Source organism: Apteryx mantelli, chromosome 15, assembly GCF_036417845.1.
Source record: "Apteryx mantelli isolate bAptMan1 chromosome 15, bAptMan1.hap1, whole genome shotgun sequence".
In the NCBI taxonomy this organism is placed as follows: domain Eukaryota; kingdom Metazoa; phylum Chordata; class Aves; order Apterygiformes; family Apterygidae; genus Apteryx; species Apteryx mantelli.
The window spans coordinates 4,441,553-4,465,146 of record NC_089992.1 but is presented as its reverse complement, the minus strand read 5'-3'; the positions used below and the strand labels follow the sequence as shown (position 1 = coordinate 4,465,146).

The window sequence follows — 23,594 nt, the reverse complement described above, 5'->3', positions numbered from 1 at the left end:
TATAAAACAGACGTTAGAGATGAGCACACGCTAACAATTCAAACCATAACCCCACGTATTAAAAATAAAAAAAAAAGGAAAAAAAATATAAACAAGAAAAAGAAATTCCTACCTTTATGATGTTGCAGTCAAACAGAATGTAAGCACATTAGCAGGGAAGAAGTACTACGCTCACTACTTTGTCAAGGTAAACACGCCCTATCTCCAGAACTCTTTCAAATTCTTCAGAGACCCACCCAGCAAAGCCGTACTTCAAGATTTCTGACTGAAGGCGATCCTGATGTCATATGTATCCAGTCAGTGAAACGCAGGAGCAGTAAGGCTGAGCGCCTTCCCTTGTGCCTGTTTCAACACAGTAGATGAAGAAATGTTCTAAGTCACATGGTATTTCGTTGCAGTACGTGAATTTGTCTCAACTTACATTGCTCTAGACATGCATGGGAGGATGCTGCGCCTGCCGACCGTGCAGAAGAAAACCCCAAATACATCACTTTGCACCAATATTTTTCGATGCATTTTTAAATGAGGTATGGGCTTTAAAATAAAGTTGGGGAAAGGTTTCCCCTTTTAACTGACCACCCTCAGGAATATTTCCTGCCTCAATCAACTGCATGCTTTACAGAAAGAGTCCCAATTCCCCAGATGATATAAATTGGAATTCTTGAAATTCCTAAAATAGAGGGAACTTACACAAACTGAATGTGTGTTTGGTCACAGATACCATAAAAACATGTTAATTTTACTTAACCCAAAGTGATTTTTTAAAATTCTATGACTAAGGAATAAGGCTGAAAGTCATTCACCACCAGCTTCCCCAAGTTTCAAATAATAAGTAACAGCATCCAAAGATGTTGGGACTACTCAGTATTTTGATGGTAGGACATGTTAATGTTACTGGAAAGGGAGAAAGGAGTGCCATGTACAAGTTAGGAGCCCCAACAATTTGACTCTGCAGAGAAGCTCATTAGACTTCTTTTCCTGCTTGCAGCAAACAGCAACCAAAGCAAAAAGAACAGACATGTCAAAGCTGGATCAGAGTCTAATCTCACCCCATATCGTGTCTCTGAAGGCATCTAATAGCAGATGGCTATGGAAGAGTACAAGAACAGGGTAAGCACAATATGGTAATTGCTGACACACCCCAAGCCTTCAGTAGTCTGGGGCTCAAAGACTTCCTAAACCAGAGACAGTGGCTATGTACATAATAGCTCTGGACAGACTTTTTTCCTTAATTTCCACAACTCCTTCTGAGCATATGGAAACTTTCATCATAATCCATAAAATTGCAATAAAAGAACACATGACCAATATTTGGATCCAGTTCTAGTTTTCTCCCAAAGTGATTTGGATTGAAAGATTTGCTTTTGTTCATGTAGGGTTTTTTGTTGTTTTGTTTTGAAGTATTGTTTTTTTGTAGCTATTACATTTCTTCAGTCCTATTGTAAAACAGGGAGCAGTATTCAATAAACTGAAGCCCCAAAGGAATATTAAACATGAAGGATTATTTCAGGAAGGCCGTAGTAAGGCTTTGCCCTTGTTTTAAAATATCTCAACACTTTCCCACATCTGAACCATGAGAATGAACCAAGCAGAAGATTTAGGAACATTTTGCCAATTAGGAAAGCCTAGAGCGAGCTGATTCATATATCACTTGGCTAATACCTATTACGTTACCGGCACTGTAATTGGCGGGAACACCTCTTTTGCCTCAATCCACAGTTTCTTCACTGTTGCACTAAATTGCAAAAAATATCTTTAGTTTGACTGGAGCAAATTTGGGGCTGCTCCAGATAATAAAATAGGAGAATGGGGTTTCTACCTACTTTTTTGAAGAGCATTTGTTAGGTAGAACTCACCACCTACGTAGGATTCTATTACAAGATTAAAGATATTGCATAGTAAACAACAAGCTAACCATACCCTCCTGATCAAAGCTGCCCAGTGACCTTTCAATTATCACCGCATTCTCATAGCACTTTTTCCTTGAGGTATCTCAGATCTGAATGCTGCAAAAAGGAAAAACAACCAGCCAGCCAAACAAAAATCGTAGTCTCTACATCTCATTAGGAAAAATTCCAAAGGTAAACGCTCCTTACTTGCAGCATAACACCCAATCAGATGACAATTAAACATAACTAGATAATGGAGACATATATTTGACCCAAATAATTAATTTCACATATGACTGGAAAGGGCAACATTTATATAAAAGAAATTTTCAGTGAAAAAATATTAGAACGAAACCCAACAGAAACATTCACAACTTCTTTTTTTTCCCCATCAGCTAAATACATATATTAAATTCCTGTGAATCCACACATTGGATGCGAGTTTTCACCTGAGCTTCTAAGTAATAGTTAACTAACTCAGTAGAGAAAACATCCTCAGCTAGTCTGTTAGACTGTATCAAATCTTAAATTTCTGGGATCAGAGCTGTTGCATATGATGGCACCTGCAGAGGAGTCAAAAAAAAAAAACCCACCAAGGGTTTCTTTTGTTTTCTTTCACACAAAAAGAAAGAAAAAAAGTTTAAATTAATCTGGGGAGCCACAGATCAATGTCCTAACTACACTGTCTGTTAGTACCTAGTCATTTCTTCGAGCCGATTAACTCAGTGGCAGACAATGAATCAAATCGTAGTCAAATATGCATTCACTGAGAAAAAAAGTAGAGAGGTATTTGCATATTTTATCATGATACTCATACAACTAGTAAGACTAGCAAGAATCTATCATCTGACAATTAGATCTAATTTGATCAAATAGATCAAAATTGTATCAATAATAATAATATGTATTCTGAATTCTTTTCACTACCACTGGGACGCATCTGCATGCCATTTGGAACTGTTTCAAGACTGAGGTAAAGACCTTGATATTCTGATACTTTCTGCACCTTAGAAACAAATATTTGAAAATGAATCATTCCAACATGAATGAAGAAACACATTCAAAAAAAAAAAAAAAAAAAAAAGACAGCACTATCACTATCAGAACTCAATCTTGCCATCACTAGCTTAGAAGCTAAGCTTCTCTTTTTCACATGGGTTCATGTCTTCTCTGTATATATCAATCTTCCCCTACAGAAAAGAGATGAAATAATCCATTTAAAATATCTTGCAAAGCTTTCTGCTCAAAACCTTGCTTGCCTAGAAGATATGACCTGATTTGTAATCCATAGTGTTTTGGATAAGGACAACTTTATTTCTAATTAATATTGCTTTCCGTCATAATTGGAGAATACATACCTGATATTGAATAAAGCAAACATTTATATTATAAATACTTATTGTGCATGAACAGCATTGCAGGACTGAATCAGGAATACTCACACTTGAACACATCTTTTAATTATTGCTTCAAAACTTGATTCCTCTGAATTTCAGTAAGAATTAGGAAATGCAATACTTTATGGCCCAGATTCTCAATAACAAAACGGAAGAGGACAATTGCATAAAAAGGGGATATCAGTAGTAATACTAGAAGTGTAAAGTCAATGGATAGGAAAGCAGTGAATGAACATTAACACACACTACTGTTGGGCAAGCTACCACTGCTTTGCTAAGGTGCAAAACCAGGATCATTAATAGGCTTCAATTATGCCTTAGGAAAAGACTCCAGGAAATGATACTGACATTACCTGGCGACCACCTTCTAAGCAATTTCTCTCACACATTTAACAATTGAGGGTTATAAATACCACAATTATGTTAACTCTTTCATGTTGTTGTAAGCTTTTTCCTGCTGCATTTCATTTAAATATTGAACATACAGTTTATTAATAAGCTTCTACAACAGTAGTTAAGAATCATCTTATATCTAGAGGCACACAGAGGCATGCATGCTTTGGTGAAGAATTCATTTGATTGCAGTTTTGTCAGCATTTTAATGCAGATTCCTAGTCTGTTTTGTCCTTAAATTATCCTTGTTAAGCCTTATGCATGTAATCACAAAATGTTAATAAAAAGAACTGTATCTGAGGCTTGACTTTCATAGTTCACCCTTTCCATTCCAAATACAGTGCTACTAATTTGCTCAAATAAGACTCCCATGTGCTATTCCTTTCTTAGGATGCAGTAAACCAAGACACAAAATATTCTGGCTGGAACACTAGCAATTAACAATCAGTCAACCATGTAGTTCAAAAGAGAGTTTTTAAATTCATTTCCAACAATTTAAATAATACAGGATTTAAAAAAATAAAATAAAATAGCTGCATTGTTGATCCTTGGGGCTACAAGCACTGGTTTAACAAGTGTATGAAAATAAACCTCAACAATTTGTAACACTTGCACATTAGAAGATATTGTCAAAGTTGTTTGATTACATTAGTAGAAGACTCTCATAGTATCAATATCTTACTCTCTTCTATCCAGAGAACTGCAAAATATAAACATTTTCTTGGTAAAACTTAAAGAAAATCCCTTTGGTGACTCAGCCATCAAGAATTCCCCCCCCCTCCTCATCATTTCATGATACAGAATTACAAAAAATGCTAGCATCATACTGCTGGATGTTTGTAACTTAGGTGAAGAAACAGTTCTTTAGAGGGACCGATATCCTGTTGAAGATGACCTAGCACTAGGTTCTTTCCTGAGAAGACAAAGACTTAAAAAAAATTGGTCAAGAATTTCACATTTGCTGCATTGTTGGCCTTTGTGTAATTCTCACAGCAATTTCAGTTTTTTCCGGTCCCCCACTTGAAAGGACATGGCTGATGGACACAGCTTGTTTTGCAACACATGCAAGTAGGAACCAGAAATGTCTAAGGATACTGTAATTCTACACTAGAGTTTTTCTCCACAAAGTATCTCAGGAGAGCACCCTAATTTCCAGCTAAATTATTCTATAAACTCCACCTAGTCTTCTCCCCCATCCACCACATCCATCCATTCACTAGTTCAGAGCTCAGGACTGATCTAGCAGACGGCCACAGAGATGTGGGGATCAACTACTCCAAAGACTGTTTGTCTTACTCAATATCTGTTTTAATTTTTACACTAAATACCTATTTTAAAAGGAAGATACAACTTAGTTCTCTGAGACAATAGAGCACTTAACTTCAGGAGAGCATCTTAAGAAGAGGAAAACTGCTTCCTTACAGTTCTGAGGAGGTCTGGGAATTTAGAGTAATCCCCCCTGCCATTAATATTTTCCCATTGCCTAACCCCTGTAAGATCATTACAAGCTGCATGTTAAGTGTACCAGTATTAGGTGGCTTCCACTGTTTTGGATCCTGTTCCAAACTAACTCTCCCCAGGCGCTGTCTTAGGCACTTACTTTTCAGGTAATTAAAACTAGCTCTAATAAAGGATGTAAGTGTAAAAGTTTAAGTTCAACATTCATCTTACTGCACTGCAAACATTTAATTTGAGTTATTTCTAATTTAACATGCTTTTTTTAAATAAATATCCCTTCATACAGAATGTGTAATGGAAGTGAGATATTTTGCTGGAATTTCACTTCCATGTTACCCAAGCTTGATTTTAGATTTCATAGAGCATTGTAATGCTTTATGTCCAACATCTACCTTTCTTTTTAATTAAAGGAATATACTATAAAATATTTAAGAAACACTAAATCCAACTTTCAGTGAAATGGTAGCACCGCTGATTAAATCAGGTAAACAGTAAATGCTAAAACATATATCCTAGACATCAATTAACCATTTCAGCCAAGAAAAGACACCTGTTTTTAGCAGTTGTGAGAGTAGCCCTGTGTGTCCATTTAGGCCAGAGCACTGACGCAGAACACAAAGCTTAAACACAAAACAAAGAATTGTCCCTGACTAAAAGGTTTTATTTGGCTCAACCTCAAAGCATTTAAGTGTTGCAGTAACACTGCACTGGAATACATAAATCACTACCAATCTGGCAGTGAATTCATGCATTAGAATGACACTAGGTATAACTGACATCACTTTAAATATCGTATACTGCTGATATACTTTCAGATTAATCATTTATTATCAGATTTTTAATACGTAACAATTCATCTTTATATACAGTACAGTGACATACATACCGTGAATAAGCCTAGGACTCTAAGGTAACGGGATCAGGTCATTGAATGCAACTGCAGATTTTAAGATCTTTTTAAGGTGTCAACAAAAACAAGTTTATCCTGTTCAATTCAAATACATGATAGGTCCAAAATGCACGAGTTTTAAAATTCATTTCTCTTATGAGAACATTCCCTTGTATACTAGTAAGAAATCTCAAGAACACTTTTTTGTCTTACTGTGGATTCATGTTCTTACTGATCTTCTCAATGTGACTCAGTAGCTTCAACAATGCAGATGGATTATAAGGGAAAAGATTTCTTCTCTGCAACCTCAAAATAGCTATTTGCAGTTCTTCCAAACATGCTGTTGATTTGTAAAGCATTATTCTTAGGGGAATGACGTTATCTGAAGACACCGTACAAGCCAGGAAGGATGAGGTATTAGATCCCTTTTGTTTCAGAGGCAACACTTCAGATTTCAGGGCATTTCGTTTATCATCTACGCAGCTGCAAACAGCTTCCCTTATCTTTGCCTCGCTCTCGTAATTTAAAGGCATCTGCTTTGTGTTTACCAAGCACTCTTTTCCAACTGACTCTAATTCAGAATCTTCTGAGCTGTCATAATTAACAAGGCTTTGAAGAGAACCCAGCAGAGATGTACTATCAGTGCACAGCAATGAGTTAGACTGCTTGGACTCTGCAACATCATTATCACCTTGCTCTGCTGTAAATACTAAGCAATTGTGAGAAGAAGCCGAAGATGGAGTCTGCAGATCTGGTTCACAACAAGCATTCTGCGAACTCGCATCAGTCATATAGTTTTGTTTTCCTTGATGGGGTGGCTTGTCAGAAGAAATGGATTGAAAAGCACCATGTTTCATATCAAAATGGTTACAGACATTGACAAAATGGTGCCAGTCTTCTCTAAGAAGTTTTAAATACCTTACCAAATACTCCAGAAAACAAGTTTCCGATGAAATTAAAAAATCTAGAAGAACTGTGGAATCAAATGCAATATTTTTTAGGAAAAATAAAAAGATACAGTGGGGATTATAGCCACTTGCATGCGTAAGGAAGTTCCATGTTTCCTCCTCTTTTAGGCTTAAGCTATCAGCAGCATCATGTCGTAACCTGAAAAGTAGTTAGTGAAATAGATTAAATTCAATGAAAGTCTTGAGTTGTTTAAAAATAGGTATTTTTGGAAAACATTACTACTGATCTTTTTTGGTGTTCTCAAACACAGATTTTAGCAGCATGCATATCAGATCCTGCTGCAATTAACTGTTTTTACAGTGATACATTTCCAGATAAATATTTTTAAGTCAACAAAATCTGCAGAAAAGCACCTACTGGAATGAAAACAGAGGAACTTGTTTTGTTAGAAGGGCTTTCTATGCAAGACCCACAGTTTTGAAATTTGTTCCTGCCTATGGTATGTAGCAGTTTGAAATCCCACCAGGCACATCTGATTTTGCTGAAAAGTAAACACCAAAAAGAAAATAAAGTTTTGATATGAGAGTGAGAAAGAATTCAGGCAGGTGTGAGATCAGAGAGTTTAGGAAGCCAGAGCACTTAAAGCAGGCTTCCTTAAATTGTACTCCTCCTCAGGATGCATTCTGGAACGAGCAAAGTTACTTACAACATATGAATTGTTTAACATTTTTGTAAACCTAAACACAGACTAACTTTCAGGATGCTAAGCCTACTGGAAAAAGTGGCCTACTTGAATTTATGTGCCTAAAAAGAATTTTATATATCTAAGATACTATTTGCAATATCTTTAAATTTGAAGCTTGAGGGATAAGAGCTTGAGCTCTTATAAAGTAGGATAATATCTTGTACGAGAATTTAAACAGCAGTGAAGCAGCGAATGTCCATGACAAACTCATAAACACCATGTTTCAGATGTTAGTAATGTCAAGGGGGGGGTTGTGTTTTTTTTTTTTAATCAAATATCTGGAATTAACATGGGTCCAATCCTTAGAGGGCTACTATGCCACAAGTCCCTGAATTCTTGAAGTTTAGTTATAATATTGCATTCTTCTCAAACTCTCAATGTTGAAAGAAAACAGTCTTGCCTTTTACCTGTGTATAATCACTATTTTAGATCTGCGAAATCAATTATTCTGGATTACAAGATACGATAAAGTACTTGACAGGAAACTGTTGCACAACTCTCTCACTTCAATCCAAAATACTTAATCAAATTATCAGAAAAGTTAACAGCTCTTACACCAAACACTACTACATAGTTTTGAGTCTTTTAAAATTATTAAAAATATACCTTCTTTAAGCAAAGTCATCAATAAAAATATTATTATGTATTTCACAACAACCTTACTGAATTATTCTTCATAGTCCTGTCAAATAAAAGGTATACTAACCTATCAAATTTTAAATAAATGAGTAACAATGCTTTAGCAGCTTCCCACATATCATCATCTTGCTCTATGAAAATCAAGGAAAGCCATTCACAGTGATGTACAACTGGGTGAGAACGTGAGGAAGATGTCAGATGACTCCTCCAGAACGCCAACAGTTGGGACATGGAACTCTGAAACTCTCCTGAAAACAGGAAGGGGGGAGGAAAAAAAAAAGTAACTAAATTTTGTTATAGTTTTTTGTTACTAAACATACACACTTTTTAAATTTAACAATGCATAACACTGAATATACTTATTTCACAGCTCAACTGAAATAACACAGCATCAAATTTTACGGACTAGTTCTTGCTTCTTGATACCAAAGAAATTAAGAAATATTTTGCAGAAAGCCATGAAGAGTTACCTAACCTTAAGTTCAATGTTATGGCTATTTTTTGTAACTCTTAAATGTATCAATGTTTACATGCCATTGTTAACTGTCATATATCCTGCAGAAAATGAGTTCACTCATTAGGTATAGCACTTTTTTTCCCTTTTTTTTTTTTGCAAATACAAATATAAAACTTATGGATACAGGCTATTCATAAAGTAATATTCTTGGATGCCAGTCACTCATCCCACTTGGAGTTCAAGGAAAAGTAATCAGAGAGGACCAAAAACTTTTGAGTGCAATAGGGTGAATCCTCTTAAACCTAACATCGCAGCCTAATGAACAAGATTACACTTTCAAAAATCTGTAGATAAAGGAAGCCTGTAAAAGTTTACATATACCTACACAGCTGGGGTTTCTACTTTTCTTTAGCTTCTTGGTTAGGTAGCTTCATTGGTACATGGCAAACTAAAGACAAGTGAATTGTAATTAAGTCAAAGCCACAGATTTAACGATTCAATATGAGCACTTTGGTGAGATTTCGTCTCAGTCCTTCCCACATGAAAGAACAATACAATTTTAATGTTTTAATGGGGTTGAAGCTAAAACCCCTACTGCATGTTTCACTGTAAATAATCAGCTGCAGTGATTTTTAGTCTCTGGGAACAAACTGTCATTCCTACAACAAAACAAAGTATCAAGCTTGTAACATAATCAAACCTATTCTTTATAAAATAAAATCTTCATGAATGATACCCAGTCATGTACATTTCTCAAGTACATATTAGCTTGGAGTAAAGGTACATTCATGTGATGGTACAAAATCCTTGCTAAAAGTACTGAATTTACTGACCTCAAGGTAATATATGCACTGTTTTTCCTGCAAATCTTCAGTACAGATTTCCCACACTCTAAACATTGCACTCCTGAATGCGAAAACCACCTCAAAACTTAGGCCATTTTAGTGCAGTGGTTTACTCTGGAAAGTTAGGTCGCATAATTGAGACATAGACTGTTTCCTGTAAGTCAGGAAACTTACCTCCTCAATACTAATGGCATACTGTAAAAAGATTCTGCATGCCTGAACTTAGGTACCAGTTTTTCATGCAATGTAGCATATATTCAACATTTAGAAGACAGGAGAAAAACCAGTAACATACATCTTTACCCAGAAGGTACACCTTAGGCAAGAATTCTCATGCTGCTGGAAGGATACCATGGCTTGAAGAGCAAAGCTGCATGGTTTATATAAACAGTGATTAATGCTTTTACAAGACTTCTTGCAACATGGGAATCAATTTTACTTACAAAACCAGCATTATGTGGTTTGCCTGAATGTTTGATTTTAAGATTTGCTTTTCCTCTTAGCTAAGACATACAAACAGCAAATTATCTTAGTTATTAATAGTTACTATTCAGACTGAAATTCTTTCCTGTATATCAAAGCTATTTGGAAATTACTCTCAAAATTGAAATGAATTAAAGTTAAGCCACTCTAATCCATATTAATAAAAAAAGATAGGATCAACCAGCTTCCCGGAAGGCAAGTTAGCATATTAAAGCATTCTGGTGCTTGTTCTAACCACTTCATTCAATGTCACTGAAATAGAAGCACCATTACTTTCAACTTGAAATTCCTTGTGATGGTTATGGTATTTGAATCTAATAAAAAAAAATGCTTGTGGCATGAATCTGGAAAAAAAAGAGACTTTTTCTTTAAGACAGATTTTTTTTTTTTTTTTATATAGGTGTCAAAAATAGTTTTAGGCTACATTTATTCTATTCACTTGTTCTTAGAGTATCTCAGAGTCTCTAGACATTTTCAGAAGGTGGACTGTAAGGAAAATACTCTCTACAAATACTTAAAAACTCTAAGAATGCAACCGGAATCACAAATACGACATCTTCCAAAATCTGGAAAAAGCATCAGAAACTGTCTTGCAGAATTCTGTAGCTCTTTTGCACAGTCAGATGGAAAAAAAAAAAAAAAAAAAAGGATTTTATGCTTTCTACAGAATGTAGAAATATAAAAAGTAGAATAACATTTACACTTAGAACTTGTAAAAAATGCCCCAGTACTTTTACAATACTGTCAGATTTCATCTCTGTTAAAAAAAAAAAAAAGTAAACTTTGACTTTTCACCACACTGACAACTGGTTGACAGTAAGGAGCACACATTCTCACTTGTATTTGACTAGAAACACTATTTCAGAGCCACCTTTCCATTTTTGCCATGAAGTCTGTAATCCAGGGACAGCAAGCTGCTTTGATCATACAATTTGCACGTTCACATGGCTTAGAGTCAGAAGATGCATATCATATACCTCCGAGAGGCAAAAAGGCAGGTGGGAAGATGCAATTCCAGGAGTATCTCACAAGCAGAAGAGGACGGTCTCACCCCAGCACTCCATTACAGCATATGAGCAGGCTGACTACAACCTGGCTCCAGTGACACAGCAATGCTTTCTCTCCCGTCAGCAACACAAATTACACAGCATTCCCCTGCCCTCCCTGCCTGCCTTGTGGCATAGCCCTAGCACAAGACACTGATCTGCTCTTCTAATAATCTAACTCATCTGTTCAGTGGAATAAACACACTCAGGTTGAGCAAGTATGAAAAGAATGCCTAGCACCTATTAATCTATAGGACTAGGCCTATTATAAGTGAGGTTAAAGAACAACACTGTCCTCTGCAAACTCCCATAATTTTCCTGTCTTTTACTTCACAGGTTCGTTATTTTTCTCTTTTCCACCATTGCTATTTTCTGCTCTATTACATTATTTGTCTGACAGTAGTGCCTAGTACGTTCAATCAAGATAAAGGCATAATGGTACTTTAAAGGTCTGCATCCACATTAGAAAACAGGAGAGCGTTACCTGCCCTTCCTGTAGTTCTCCATCCACAGATAGAGCAGATGTTTATTCTATGGGCTCTCTTCTTTCCCAGCTGGAGAGGAGTCCGATTTCCTCAAGTTGGCTCATCTATTTCACATATTTGCAAGTATTCTCAAAAAGAAAGGTTTTCAATCCCAAATGCAGCTGTTTCAAACCCCCATATCCCTAGGCTAAGGCTAGGATCAAAGGCAAGGAGACAACTAATAAGCAGGTCACATAGTGACAGCGGTAGCAGGTTTTCTGTGTGGGTTCCCTCCTCCCCCCATATTCTCTAACATTCAGTTCATTTAATTTTTAGAAAATCAATTTCTTCATACTAATAACTTCTAATTCAGCTTAATTCTATTTACAGTTTTAATGAGCTGTACCTAGAAATCTGAAGGCTTTAAGACTCTTGCTGCTTGATGAACAAAACAAAAAGACCATTACCTTTGACTTCAGCTTCTGTAGCAGAGTTCTGAAACTTGAATTCCAGTGCTTTAAGCACAACTAGACTTAGGGCTCTGAGAAGGGTTTGGTCAGGACCACTGTGAGTATTATCTCCAGGATGAGGTTCACTGCCTCCAAAGTAGCTCACTTTTCCACTGAGAGGGATCTGATTAAGCCAAGTCAAATTCACACCTTGCAGAACACCATTACTCAGTGCAAGCATATCCTCATATAAATACGGCTTTTGTAAGAACAGTGATCCACTTACAGGATCTTCTCTAGATTTGTAAAGGACGCATTTTTTAAGGAGCATAATGAACTTCTTCTTGAATAAATAATGAACTGATGAGCTAATGAGATTCAGGACATAAGAAACCTTCAAAAATAATACTCTCTGGCATCTCAGTGGTAATTCTAATTCAATTCTGGAAGCCAAAAGAGCTTCAAGCAGATCTATGAAACTGATCAAATTGTTTGCAGCTTCAGAATAAGGTGAAGTATAGTGGTGACTGTCAAAATGATGGCACAAAATGGAATTATAAAATCCTTCAAGCACAGCATCAAGAGGAGCCAGCAACTTCTTCAAGATACCTACAGCAACAAGAAAAACGTTACACAGAGTTGCACTTGCTGAAGTACAGCACAGTCAGCTATATCACTTAAAATATCCTCATTAGATAAGCAGCAAACAGCTCATTGTGATTATTTTCAGTTTTTAAGCATGTTAAAAACACTACATTTTTAGTAGTACTTTGCCCCCCTCTTTTCAACCAAGAAAATAACCCAGTGTCATCGATATTTTCAGACAAGCTGCTCTGGAGGAGATTATAAGTAACATTCCTCCCCCTAGTGGGCACTCGTATATTGATAGCATCATAAATTCGCTACAGTACCTGCTTTAGGCAAAACTTTGTCTTTCAAAACATCCCTGATAATAGCTGTAAGAGTCCACAGACATTCTGCTATTTGAGTATTCATAGGGAATTCTGACAGAATCTTCAAACTAAAGGTGAGCCAGGTGACATTTAATGCATTCTAAAAAAAAGTTCAAAAATAATCATGTACACTTTACAATTGTGCAAATTAAATTCAGCCACAATACAATCATTTAAAACTGTAGATTTTAAAAAATGTAAACACAGGCATAGAGTGAAACAGGTGGAAAAAAATATCCTCATACTTTTAAGTATGTAGAACTGTATTTACAGACATGAAGTCAAATAACCAGGTAACAGAATTTATCTGTATTTTCCAAAAAAGAAAAAACAAACCTGCTAGGGTCATGTGACCTGCCTCAAAACCTGATAGTACTGTAGAGACACAATAAGTTAATAATTCACAGTCCCTCACAACTTTGCAAGAAATGTTACAAACATGATTCTGAAAGAAATCCCTGTTCAGAGAAGGTACTATGGTACCTGCAATACATATTCATTAATACACAACAAGTAGAAAAAACAGTAAATAATTGGAATATTCAGTCAACAAAATACAGAAAAGTATTTGATTAACTTTAAATAGGTTATTGCCTATTGTTATCACTGCATCACCTAACAGTTCAATTAACTGTAAACATACTGATAATATAGCTTATTGGTTTTTGGCAATATCCATATTGCAAGCTTAAAAAGAATGGGTTTTTTTGTGTCTCAGACACGTTTTTCCCCTTAAAATAGTTTCCTCAACTCCAGATCTTTATTTAGAAAAAACATTCCTCCTCACATTCCAAACTTTACTCCCACTACACGTCTGACCTCCCTTCTTTCTACACATTCTCTTAACTTCGTGCATCTCCTAACACACTTGAAAAAGTCTCTTGGAATATTTATTACATATCCTTCCTATCTATCATTTCTGACCTCAAACCCCTTGAGATACTCTTTAAGGGAAAACTACCATATACTATTATCTTCTATAGCTTTCACCTTGTTCCTGATGCTGGGTTGAAAGACAGCTCAACAAAACTGCATGACATTGAGCGAACTGACATATACAGTACGCTGAACACCAGCAGAGCGTAGATCTGCCTTTCAGGAAGTTAGAGCATAACAGACATGCAGGCAACACATGCAGGAAAGGAACAGTCCCGATGTTGCTCCACGGGTCTACTTGCGGAACGCACATCTTAAGAAGTACTTATAGATTTTACTGTAGTCATGTAGTCCCTGCTTTTGCGCCATATAAGCACTACAAAAAGCTGGCTCTAGAGTTAAATGAAAGAACTTGAAGGCACACATTCACTAACTCATTGTTGCTAAGCTGTGGAAGGTTTTAATCATACTCACCTCTTCCTTCAGTTGGAAATACACAAGAGATGCTAAACTTTTTGATGCCATGTGAGATAACAGCTGATCAGCACTACTGAACAGACAAATCTGCAGACATGTGAAAAGAACAAAGTACCTATGTTATATTCCCTTTTTTCTTTTCATAAAAATCTTTCAAAAGTTTGTAAAAGCTTACCAGTTTTGAGTCAATTTTTGTCTCCTTCAGAAGAAGGACAAAGATATCACAGTACTTCTGTCTTGTATTGAATTCAATTTCCTGGGACTGTACTTTTGCCACCATCATCTTGATCAAGGTTAACTGAAGCAGCATCACTTCTCGTGGACACAATGAGGAGTTCATGTTTGCAAAGTTATTAGATACATCATCTGTTACAGGGACAACAGCGTCTGAAATATCAGGGTCCTGATGGTTCCTAATACCACTATTAGCAGATGGCAGATGCATCTGATTGCACAATTCATCTCTTTCTGGTGACTGCTCAATACTCAGATTGAGGAAAGAGGTATAATGATGACTCTCCTTTGCTAGTGGAATGCCTACCAGTACATCCTTATACATCTGCTGTAGCAGAGAGATCTTCATTATGAGAACAACAAATATTCTGGAGAATGTGTTATGTCTTCACTGATTATTTCTGGTCACTGCAAATTTGTTTCAAAGTTATTTTTATCCATAAGAGAAACAGAAGCACTATCAGGCACTTCTCTTCTAAGTTACCTAGAAATAAATATTCCACTGTTACTGAACTTAATAGATAAGCAGGAAGATACAAAAGAACTACGCACATTTTTAGAATTAATACTACCCTTATTAAACATAATTTGAAAATACACATTCACTATGTTTTTAAACAGCAAGAGTGATAAACTAACAGTCACATAAAATTTTGCCCCAGTGGGACATTTAAATGACTTAACTTTACAAGAATAACCATGTAGTGAAGAAGTTTATAGTTCCAAGTATGATACTACTGAAACTAAGACTGATTTGCTGAGCCTAATGCAAACAAGAATGGCTACTATTAGGGACTTCATCTGAAACACTGTAAGAGAATTTTGATCAAACCTTCCTCTACCTTTACATAGTTACAGCTTCCTAAGCCTCATTTCCTTTGTGTGATTCCTCCAAAAATAGGCATGAAGCTGGAAAATTGAACTGAAAATTTTTATTTGAACAGGCAGTGTTTATTGCTCCACTACGACTGGGTAGGGCAACACATCTCAAGAAAAAACAAATGGAGACTAAAGAACAAATCTTGTATTCTGCTGCACATAGACATACAAGGCGAGCAACATGAATACACTGGAGGGAAGAACTGGGCTCTTAATTTAGTAAGGAGCACTGAAGAAAACACCTACCAGAACTCCTTCACATCTACACCTGCAGAACTCTCATCCTGAGCCCCTAAATCTTGTAACCCAGAATAGATTTTTAGATATGCACAAGACCAACAACACCATGGGCCTGGGCTCAAGGGGCGAGTGACTAAGAAATTTAAAATTAGAAATTACTTAAAAAAAACCAAAGCGTTGGAAGCCAGTAAAAATATTTAACCATATTTAGAAAACAAAAAAAAAAAAAAAAAACCCAAAACAAAAAAAACCCAAAACTTTGATCACAAAGTCAATTGAACATTTTTCAATAGTATGAGAACACTCCGGATAGCTTAAAATGAAAATCTATCAAGAATTTAAATCCCTCTTTACTTTCAAGTGTGAGTACCTAAGCACCTACAAATTTTCGGTCATTATAAAAGTGGCTAGACAGATATCAGATCTCACCAGAAGACAAAAAGAATATACTTAAGATTACCAAGGTCTCTTTTTCAGCTGTATTAAGAGTAATGCTAGTCTGTAATATCAGTCTTTTCAGGACAGTTTTAACACATTATCTACCCGGAACCCTTTTAATAAAAAGAAAAGCATTATCTTTATCTACTACCAAGCTGGGAGTGGGGGTTGTTTTGTTTATAGGAATTTACTAATTAAATTTACTAATTAAAGACATTTAGTTGAAAGAGGGGGGAAATGTCAGATGACTAAATTTGCTTCAGACATGGTAAGAGAGAGCACAGTGAAAAGCACAAAGCTGAAGAGTAAAAAAAAAAGCAATCATATCCATAAACAAGAAATGACAAACTCCAACCCTTACTTGTATTATTTATTTGTGTTATTCATGACAGCATCTAAAAATCAATTAAGATGAGGCCCCACAGCGCCAGACACTTGCATAAACAACAGGGAACAGTTCTAAAGAGCTTAGATACAGACAGATCAGGCAGGGGGGATAATTATACAGTAAAAACAGAATAAATATTCTGTTATATATTATTTCCATGACTATTTTAGCTAGGCTTTAAAATCAAAAACAAAGTCATGTGGAGCTGCAGACAGAGGAAGGAGAGAAGAAATTTGATAGAAAAGGAAATAAAGGAACAGAAATGAAAGCTCAGATGGCAGCTGAAGCTTATAAGGTTTAAGGATCAACATAAACCAAACAACTGAAGTGGTTGCAAATGCCCCCAGAATATCCTAAAACAGAATTCTAAAATCAGTGTATTTCTCCAGGGTAGGATGCTTAAAATTCAGCATGAAGTCACAGAAATCATTGGTTTGGCTGGAAAAAAAAATAACAGTTTTGAAATATCATGCTACTGTTACCTTTACTTTTTTATTTTTTAATAATATGAATGGCTTACAATAACACACTATGATTACTCGAAGATATCGGTGAAGAACAGGCATTGGTAGAGGAAACTCTTGTCAAATCCCTATACTGCATTAGTCTTTCCCTGCTGTATATCCTATTAAATGTTATCACATAAATAGCAACTGGGAGAAAAACTATCACCATAAAATAAAAACAGAGAATGCAGTCATGGTGCACGACTTAATGGATATGAGCCTGGAGGCTCCGGATCTCCTTATGACGCAGCGGGTGAATAACAGAAAAAAACATACTTCAACCTACTTGTACCTGCAGTGACTTTGTAGGTTCATCTCTCATTAAAGAACATGCTTCCAACCAGTGCTGAAATACTGTAACCGCCTCTAAAATGTAACTTGCTTCCAGAGGTTGCAAACAACCTCTCCCGCGAGCTGTCCGTTCCCAGCCAGTTACCTCAGACACGCTCGGGGCTTAACCCGCTCTCGAGCGGGCACCTTCGCCCGCCACAGCGGACAGGCCCAGAGGGGCCCGATCCGATTGCACCGGGCCCTTCCTCTACACCTCACACCGGGGCCTCCGGGGCGCTAGGAGCAGAAACGTTTGGCTCAAGGCCGCTCTGCAGCCCGGCAGGGGAAGGAGGCGAGAGCGGGGCAGCTGCCCGGGAGGCAGCGCCCGGCTCGGCGCTGGGACCGGAGCCGCGGTCCGCAGGCCCGCTCCCTGCTCCCCCTCGGCCGGGCGGCCCCGCCAACCCGGGGATCCCCGGAGCTCCCTGCACCGCTGCTCCCCTCAGCGGCTCCCCCGCAGCCTCCAGGCCCGGCTCGGCTCGCCTCAGCCTCGCGCCCCCTCAGCTCAGCTCGGCTCGGTCCGCCTCGGCCTCGCCTCGCGCCCCCTCAGCTCGGCCCGCCGCAGCCCCCGCCCCGGCTCCGCCCCCCGCTCCCCCTCCCCTCCCCTCACCTGGCAGCGCGCGGCCCCGCTTAGTCACCCCGAGCCGCCGCCGCCGCGCATACGGGTCCCCCCCACCCCGTTCTCCCCGCTGCTAGGCAACCGCTCCGAGTCACCCGCCCTCTGGAGACAGGGCGCGGTAAGGCCCAATTCTCCTCCGTCTAAACGTCGGCGCCGCTACAGCCGGCGCCTTTCCCCCCCGCTTTTCCCTGTCGCAAAACCCTCCCCCTCCCCGGCGCCTTTACGGCAAGGGGGAGGGGAGCTGGGCGGAGCCGCCGTCAGCCCGGCGCCCAACCCGGCGCGGCGGCGGCGCACGGCCGGGGGCGGGACCGGAGCGGCGGCGGCCCATTGGCCGCGGCGGAGGTCAGTCCCTGCCCGCCGACCCCGCCGCGAGCCGCGGGGGGCGGCTCGGTGCAAAGTGTCCCCACACGGCTCGGCCCCCTCCGCGCCCGGCTCCGCCGCTCCCCCCGCCCCGCCGCCGCCGCCGACAGCGCGGGGGGCGGCTGCGCAGCGGGCGCGCGCCGTCCCCCCCTGCCCCCCCGGCGGCAGACAGGTAACGGCCATGGGGGGGTGGGGGGGGCCCGTCCGCCCCGAGCCTCCCCGGCGGGGGGGGGGGTGTGGGGGGGAGCGACCCCCTGGCCCGCCGCGGGGCCTCGCCTCGCCGCTCCCGGGCCGCCCCTCCGCGGGGGTGGGGGGCACCGCCGGGGCCGGCTCCGCTCCGCTCCCCGCCGCGGGAGCCTCGCCCCCGCCGCCCCCTCACGGACGGGGCGCTCAGCCCCCTGCCCCCGCGGCGGCGGGGGGCGGCCGGGCTGCTCCCTTTCCTCCCCCCCCCCCCCGGGCCTGCCCCCGCCGTGCTCCCGGGGGGGGGAGGAAGGGCCCCCCGCCCGCCCCCGGCGCTCTGCCGCCGGGCGGGGGGAGCCGCGAGCCCCTCCGGCCCCCGCCGGCCCCGGGCTCGGCTCGGCTCGGCGCCCGCCAGGCCTCGGAGCCCCGCGCTGGGGCGCGACCGGCTCCTCCCGGGCGTTGGACGGGTCCGGAGGCATCTGCCGTTGCGAGGGAGCGATTGCGTCTCCCGGCAGCGCTGCTTTGCGGGTTACTTCCCGTCCCCTTCTTTAATACTTGCCTTCACTTCGGTTCCCCTGCGACTGGGCTGGACAGGGCTGGCGGTGCTGCTGCTGGGGTCCCTCCGGCTCCTCGGTGTCCTGAGAGAGCGCTCCTGTTCTCAAATTGAGGTCCCCGCTTGGGTAAATAACCCTTTCCGTCCTAAATTTTGAAGAATTTTCTTCTTCCAGCCTGTCATTGCTTTGGTATTAACTGTTTTTGCTTTCCATTTCTCTTTCTAATGTCATTATGTGGCTCAGTGCACCTTTTTTTCTTTCTTTTTTCTTTCTTTCTTTTTTTTTTTTTAGGTTTAAGCTGCCTTAAAGGAGAATTAAATATTGTGACTCCAAAGAACAAAATAAAACAGAAGAGAGAAAGCAGCGCTCAAAAAAAAAAAAAAAAGGTGATAATTCACGTAGACTCTCCAAAATCATCCTAGATGTGTGGTTTGGCTGGGTTTGGGGCCTCGTGTTGTGAATGTTTTTGATAGATTTGAATAGGTAGTATTAGATTTCTTTGTTCTCTTAAACCTACTTGCTATTGCGCTTTAAAAATTGAAAAGCTTTAAAGCCCAGTTGAAGTTCTGTTCCTGTCTCTTCTTGTTCTGTTCATTTTCTAAATTTAATCTGCAAACATTATTTTCATTATGATCTGCTACGTAATTTTTTTTTTTGTGTGTGTGGCTCCTCGTTTCAGGAATGTCATTTAAAATGACTTCACTCTGAGTAGTTAAAAGCATATTTTCTTAAAGCCTTTTCACTGACTTATGGGTACGACACATGACTTCTGGTAGCTGCTCAGATTCTAAAATCATTATTGGGGTAGGTCATGGTAATTACGTTATGTTGATTTAGGTATATCTAACTTTTGCATGTGTCAGGCTTTTTGCATTGTGTTGTAACTGAGCTGCAAAAATTGAAACTCATTTAATTGGGTGGGTGTTTGCTTACAAGTGCTGGCTTTTTGTGTTGAAATCGCAGAAGAAGATAATACTGTTTGATATGTAAGGAAAAATAGGAAAGGTGGCATCAAAAATTGAATGCTACTGCTAAAAGGAGAAAGGCTAGGTTTCAGAAGAAGAAAAATTCATAGGGCGAATTGCCTGTTCTACGTGGTAAGAAGATACAGAGATGGGCTTTAGAAAGAAAGAGAGCAAGGAGGGGGAAAAAGATGTCTATCAGTCTTTTTTTGCATCCTACTGTTAGTACGCTCCAAATAATGGAGTTTCTGCTCATCCTTTTCATGTAAAGTCTGTACTGAATACATTTTAATCCATTTTAAATGTAGATGAGCCTGTGTTATTTTGGCAAATATATCCTCAATATATATCCTACTTGTCTTTGTCACGTTTTCAGAGATGTCATTGACTGTAGCATAACGTTTTTCATTGTCAGCAATAAATTATTTTTTAGCATTAGTTGCAGGGGAAGAGCAGTACCTGTTGCCAACAACCTTGGTCAAGGATGGATCATTTTTCTAATATAGGTATCTTTAGGTGTGGTGAAGAGTAGCTGTTAAACTTCAAGGATTAAATAAACATTCCCCAGTAACACAAGTGCAACAAACTTTGAGATACATTTTAAAAATACAGTGAAGAAATATTTTTGTTATGTTGATAGCTTACTATAAAAACACGTGTAACACTGGAACGTGTGAACGTGTCCAGTGTAATTGCAGGAGGGATTTTTGGTAACAATATAATATAATAGTGCATTAGTACAAACTTTTCAATGCAATTATGCCACACCTGTTTCATATGAAATTGGTTTATTGTAACACTTTCTTTACAGCCCATTCAGTGCACCTAACATAGGGGCTTGCATTAATGTAGCTACTCAAACAGGATACCTCTGGTGCTGATAAGCCCTGGGATGTTTAGGATTTATTCACAGAATGAATTGCAATTTTCATTTGATTTGTGAAGCTTCTTAATGTGAAATGCCAATGCAGTGAAGTTTGATCCAGATGCAGAGACTGAAACTGAGTTCACAGAAATGGGGGAATTACCTTCTGGCAGAAATTTATACATGGTCAAAACAAGGAACGAAGGTAAACGATGTGCTGAAGGCCTGCTCTTCCTCTCTGGAAAAAATGCAGCATGTTGCAAGTATCCCCTTAGATAAAGTTGCACATCCAGACTTTATGATCTTCAGTCTATATGCTCATTTTATTGTTTTTTTTTTTTCTTCTTATAGTGATTTCTAAACCCTTAAAGAAAATGTGCTGACTGAGAGACTGTTTTCTGTTGTTCCAGGATTTGCTTACAGAATGATACTATCAGAGTGAAAAAATGTTGCTTTATCCACTGAAGTCATCTAATGAATTTTGTCCTCTCAGACTCTTTTAGGGTATTTTAAAAAAAAAAAAAAAAACAGAGCAAATTTAAGTCTTCTGGAGACTGTTGAATGAAATGAGCTTTATAAACAGCACTCATTTGTTCATCAGTTGTGTTATGACTTTTAGGACTGAAGTGATTGCTTTAATAAGGTTTGAACTAGGCATTTTTTCTGCTGCTGTTGTTCAATGAAGTGTTGGTGCTTGTATGCTTTAACGGTAGCAAGTCATGTTAAATTATGTAAATCTTATATACTAGCACTTGCTCTGAATTGTTGCTTACTTTTAAGACAAATTTTTCATCTTACTTATACTGCATCATTCTTTGAAACTTAATAACAGCACCACTGTAACTTAAGAGAGATTGTCTTATGCTTGGTACACGAGGATCTCAAAGCACGCTGCAGACCACAAGTTCTGTACAGTTTGTCAGTATAGACTTTGAGGAAGGATAGTTGTAGCTCTGCAAAACTAATGCCATGTTCTTTATTGAAAAAGATCCATAGGGCCTTGCTTTAGCAGTACATTGAGGTCCTTGATTTGGAAGGATTTACAGTATTTCCTTCATTGGGCTCTACTTGCGGTTCAAGTTGTTAGTGTACGGGTAGGAATTTTTGAGAGCGGTTAATAGCTGATGCATTACCAGCGCTTTCCGAAGGCAAGGTCTCTTCTGTTGTTCTCCAGGTTTGCAGACCTAAAGTTATCTGAGCTGTGTAACTTCACTTATTCTGTATCAGGCCCAAAAATCAGACCTCACAACATCTCTGTGAAATGGATAATAGTTGGTAAAGCGATACCTCTAGACTTGAGTTGCAGCCACCTGCAGAATGTAAGAGAAGCTGCTTATTAGTATATAACAACACTAGACAGCATCATACAGTATCATAAGCAACTGCTGTTGATGTAGTAGTTTTAGATTGTACTTATTTTAAGTTAAATTTGTCCAAGCTGCAAGATGGCATTACAGGTGCTGTCATGAGAAGTGTGCGTGTATCTTTTAATGACTTCTTAGTGATGGTTTCTTTCCTTTGAAGTACAAGTTCCTCTGTGATGTTTTGGGGGATTCATGCACTGTTCACTCATTGCTTTCAGACCCAGCGATACACAGGTGTTGCTTGATAATCTTCATCTCAGCCATGTGGATAGATAAGGCATACTTTGCTTGATGCCTGTCTGGGAGGTAGTGTTGAGCACCTACTGGAAAATATATTCAGGGTTATAAGGCTCTGTGAAATTTTGCGATTTCATGTGTTATTTGCAAACTTTATTACTGTGATATGGGAACACAAATAATAACATGATGTGTTGCCTTACTCTGTGAAGAGCTTCGCAAATAGGAAGTTAAGCAACATATGAAGATGATGGTTGCATTTAGACTTCTTGTTGAATACACGCTGACCATTTTTAAAATGCCATTTGAGTGAGAACACGTTCAGCTTGTTTGAGTTTTGAATTGAGTGAGAGAAGTGGGTTGCGGGGATAGCGAACACTAATGTGATTATCCTTAGTCCACAGGGCTTTCCCCCCCCCTTCCTCTCTCCTCCAGTGTCTTAGAATACTTCATCTCAACCACAGACAATTAGGATCTACATTGATGAGGTTTGTGCTAGCTATTAAATGTCCTGTGTAATGGTACACTTTCACTGTTGTATGGCATTAGGTTGACATCAGTAAGATAAGGTCCTTATTCTCCTCTTGAATGTGTAACCTTACGGCCCAGGTTTGAGGTCTATCAGGCCATCTGAATGAACAAAATACTATATTATAAGGTCTTGCTTTTAGCGCCAACCTTGAACTATCTTTAAAGTAAAAACATAGATACGTCAGAATTAATTTTCCACATGTTTGCAGTGAATTGTTTAATGAAGGAACACATTGATGTAGAAAAGTCTCAGATCTCTTTGACAACATGAGACATTATCAATAGGTAATGAAGCTGTTTGTCTTATATTTTTAGTTGATGTGCTACTTCTACTACAATTATTAGTATTTTAAGTAAACTTTGTCTAGTCTTTCAGTAAGTGACTTTACTTTCACTAAAAATATAACTTCTTTTTATTAAAGTTGCAGATCTTACTCTTGCCATATGCAGCTAATTTTCCTTTGGGGGGAAAAAAAGCTTGTTACTTTTTTAGTGGAGCAATCTGTTACCTTGTCTGTAGTCTGTGAAGTCAGTGCAATTC

The 23,594-nt window shown here is 39.2% G+C and overlaps 2 protein-coding genes across 3 annotated transcripts in view; both read right to left on the bottom strand.

Annotated features, from left to right (window-relative positions):
- CERS3 (ceramide synthase 3) overlaps nt 1-2,044 on the bottom strand; it is a 47,844-nt gene extending 45,800 nt beyond the window's left edge. Inside the window, exons 1-2 of the mRNA XM_067305923.1 lie at nt 1,921-2,044; nt 237-342 (exon numbers count right to left, since the gene is read on the bottom strand). The gene's annotated coding sequence lies outside the window, so the exon portion shown is untranslated. The remainder of the gene's footprint in view (nt 1-236; nt 343-1,920) is intronic.
- A 3,899-nt stretch (nt 2,045-5,943) lies between these two features.
- LINS1 (lines homolog 1) lies at nt 5,944-18,023 on the bottom strand. 2 transcript variants are annotated; one of them, XM_067305922.1, is made up of 7 exons: nt 17,992-18,023; nt 14,545-15,087; nt 14,367-14,456; nt 12,975-13,116; nt 12,082-12,672; nt 8,387-8,567; nt 5,944-7,133 (listed from the first exon to the last, which is right to left on the bottom strand). In XM_067305922.1, the coding sequence occupies exons 2-7, from the start codon at nt 14,950-14,952 to the stop codon at nt 6,236-6,238; spliced, it is 2,310 nt and encodes a 769-aa protein (XP_067162023.1). In that variant the 5' UTR covers nt 14,953-15,087; nt 17,992-18,023; the 3' UTR covers nt 5,944-6,235. The 2 variants fall into 2 exon arrangements, with proteins under 2 accessions (XP_067162023.1, XP_013811821.2); XM_013956367.2 differs by lacking the exon at nt 17,992-18,023 and adding an exon at nt 17,347-17,803.
- Nucleotides 18,024-23,594: the final 5,571 nt, after the last annotated feature.

Bases quoted from the DNA above. Each gene is read 5' to 3' on its own strand.
- LINS1 (XM_067305922.1), bottom strand. From the start codon at position 14,952: ATGAAGATCTCTCTGCTACAGCAGATGTATAAGGATGTACTGGTAGGC. The intron at 8,568-12,081 runs GTAATGGTCTTT...TCCTGTTTTCAG, and splicing joins TACAGAAGCTGAAGTCAAAG to GAGAGTTTCAGAGTTCCATG. The intron at 7,134-8,386 runs GTTAGTATACCT...ACTACTTTTCAG, and splicing joins ATTTATTTAAAATTTGATAG to GTTACGACATGATGCTGCTG.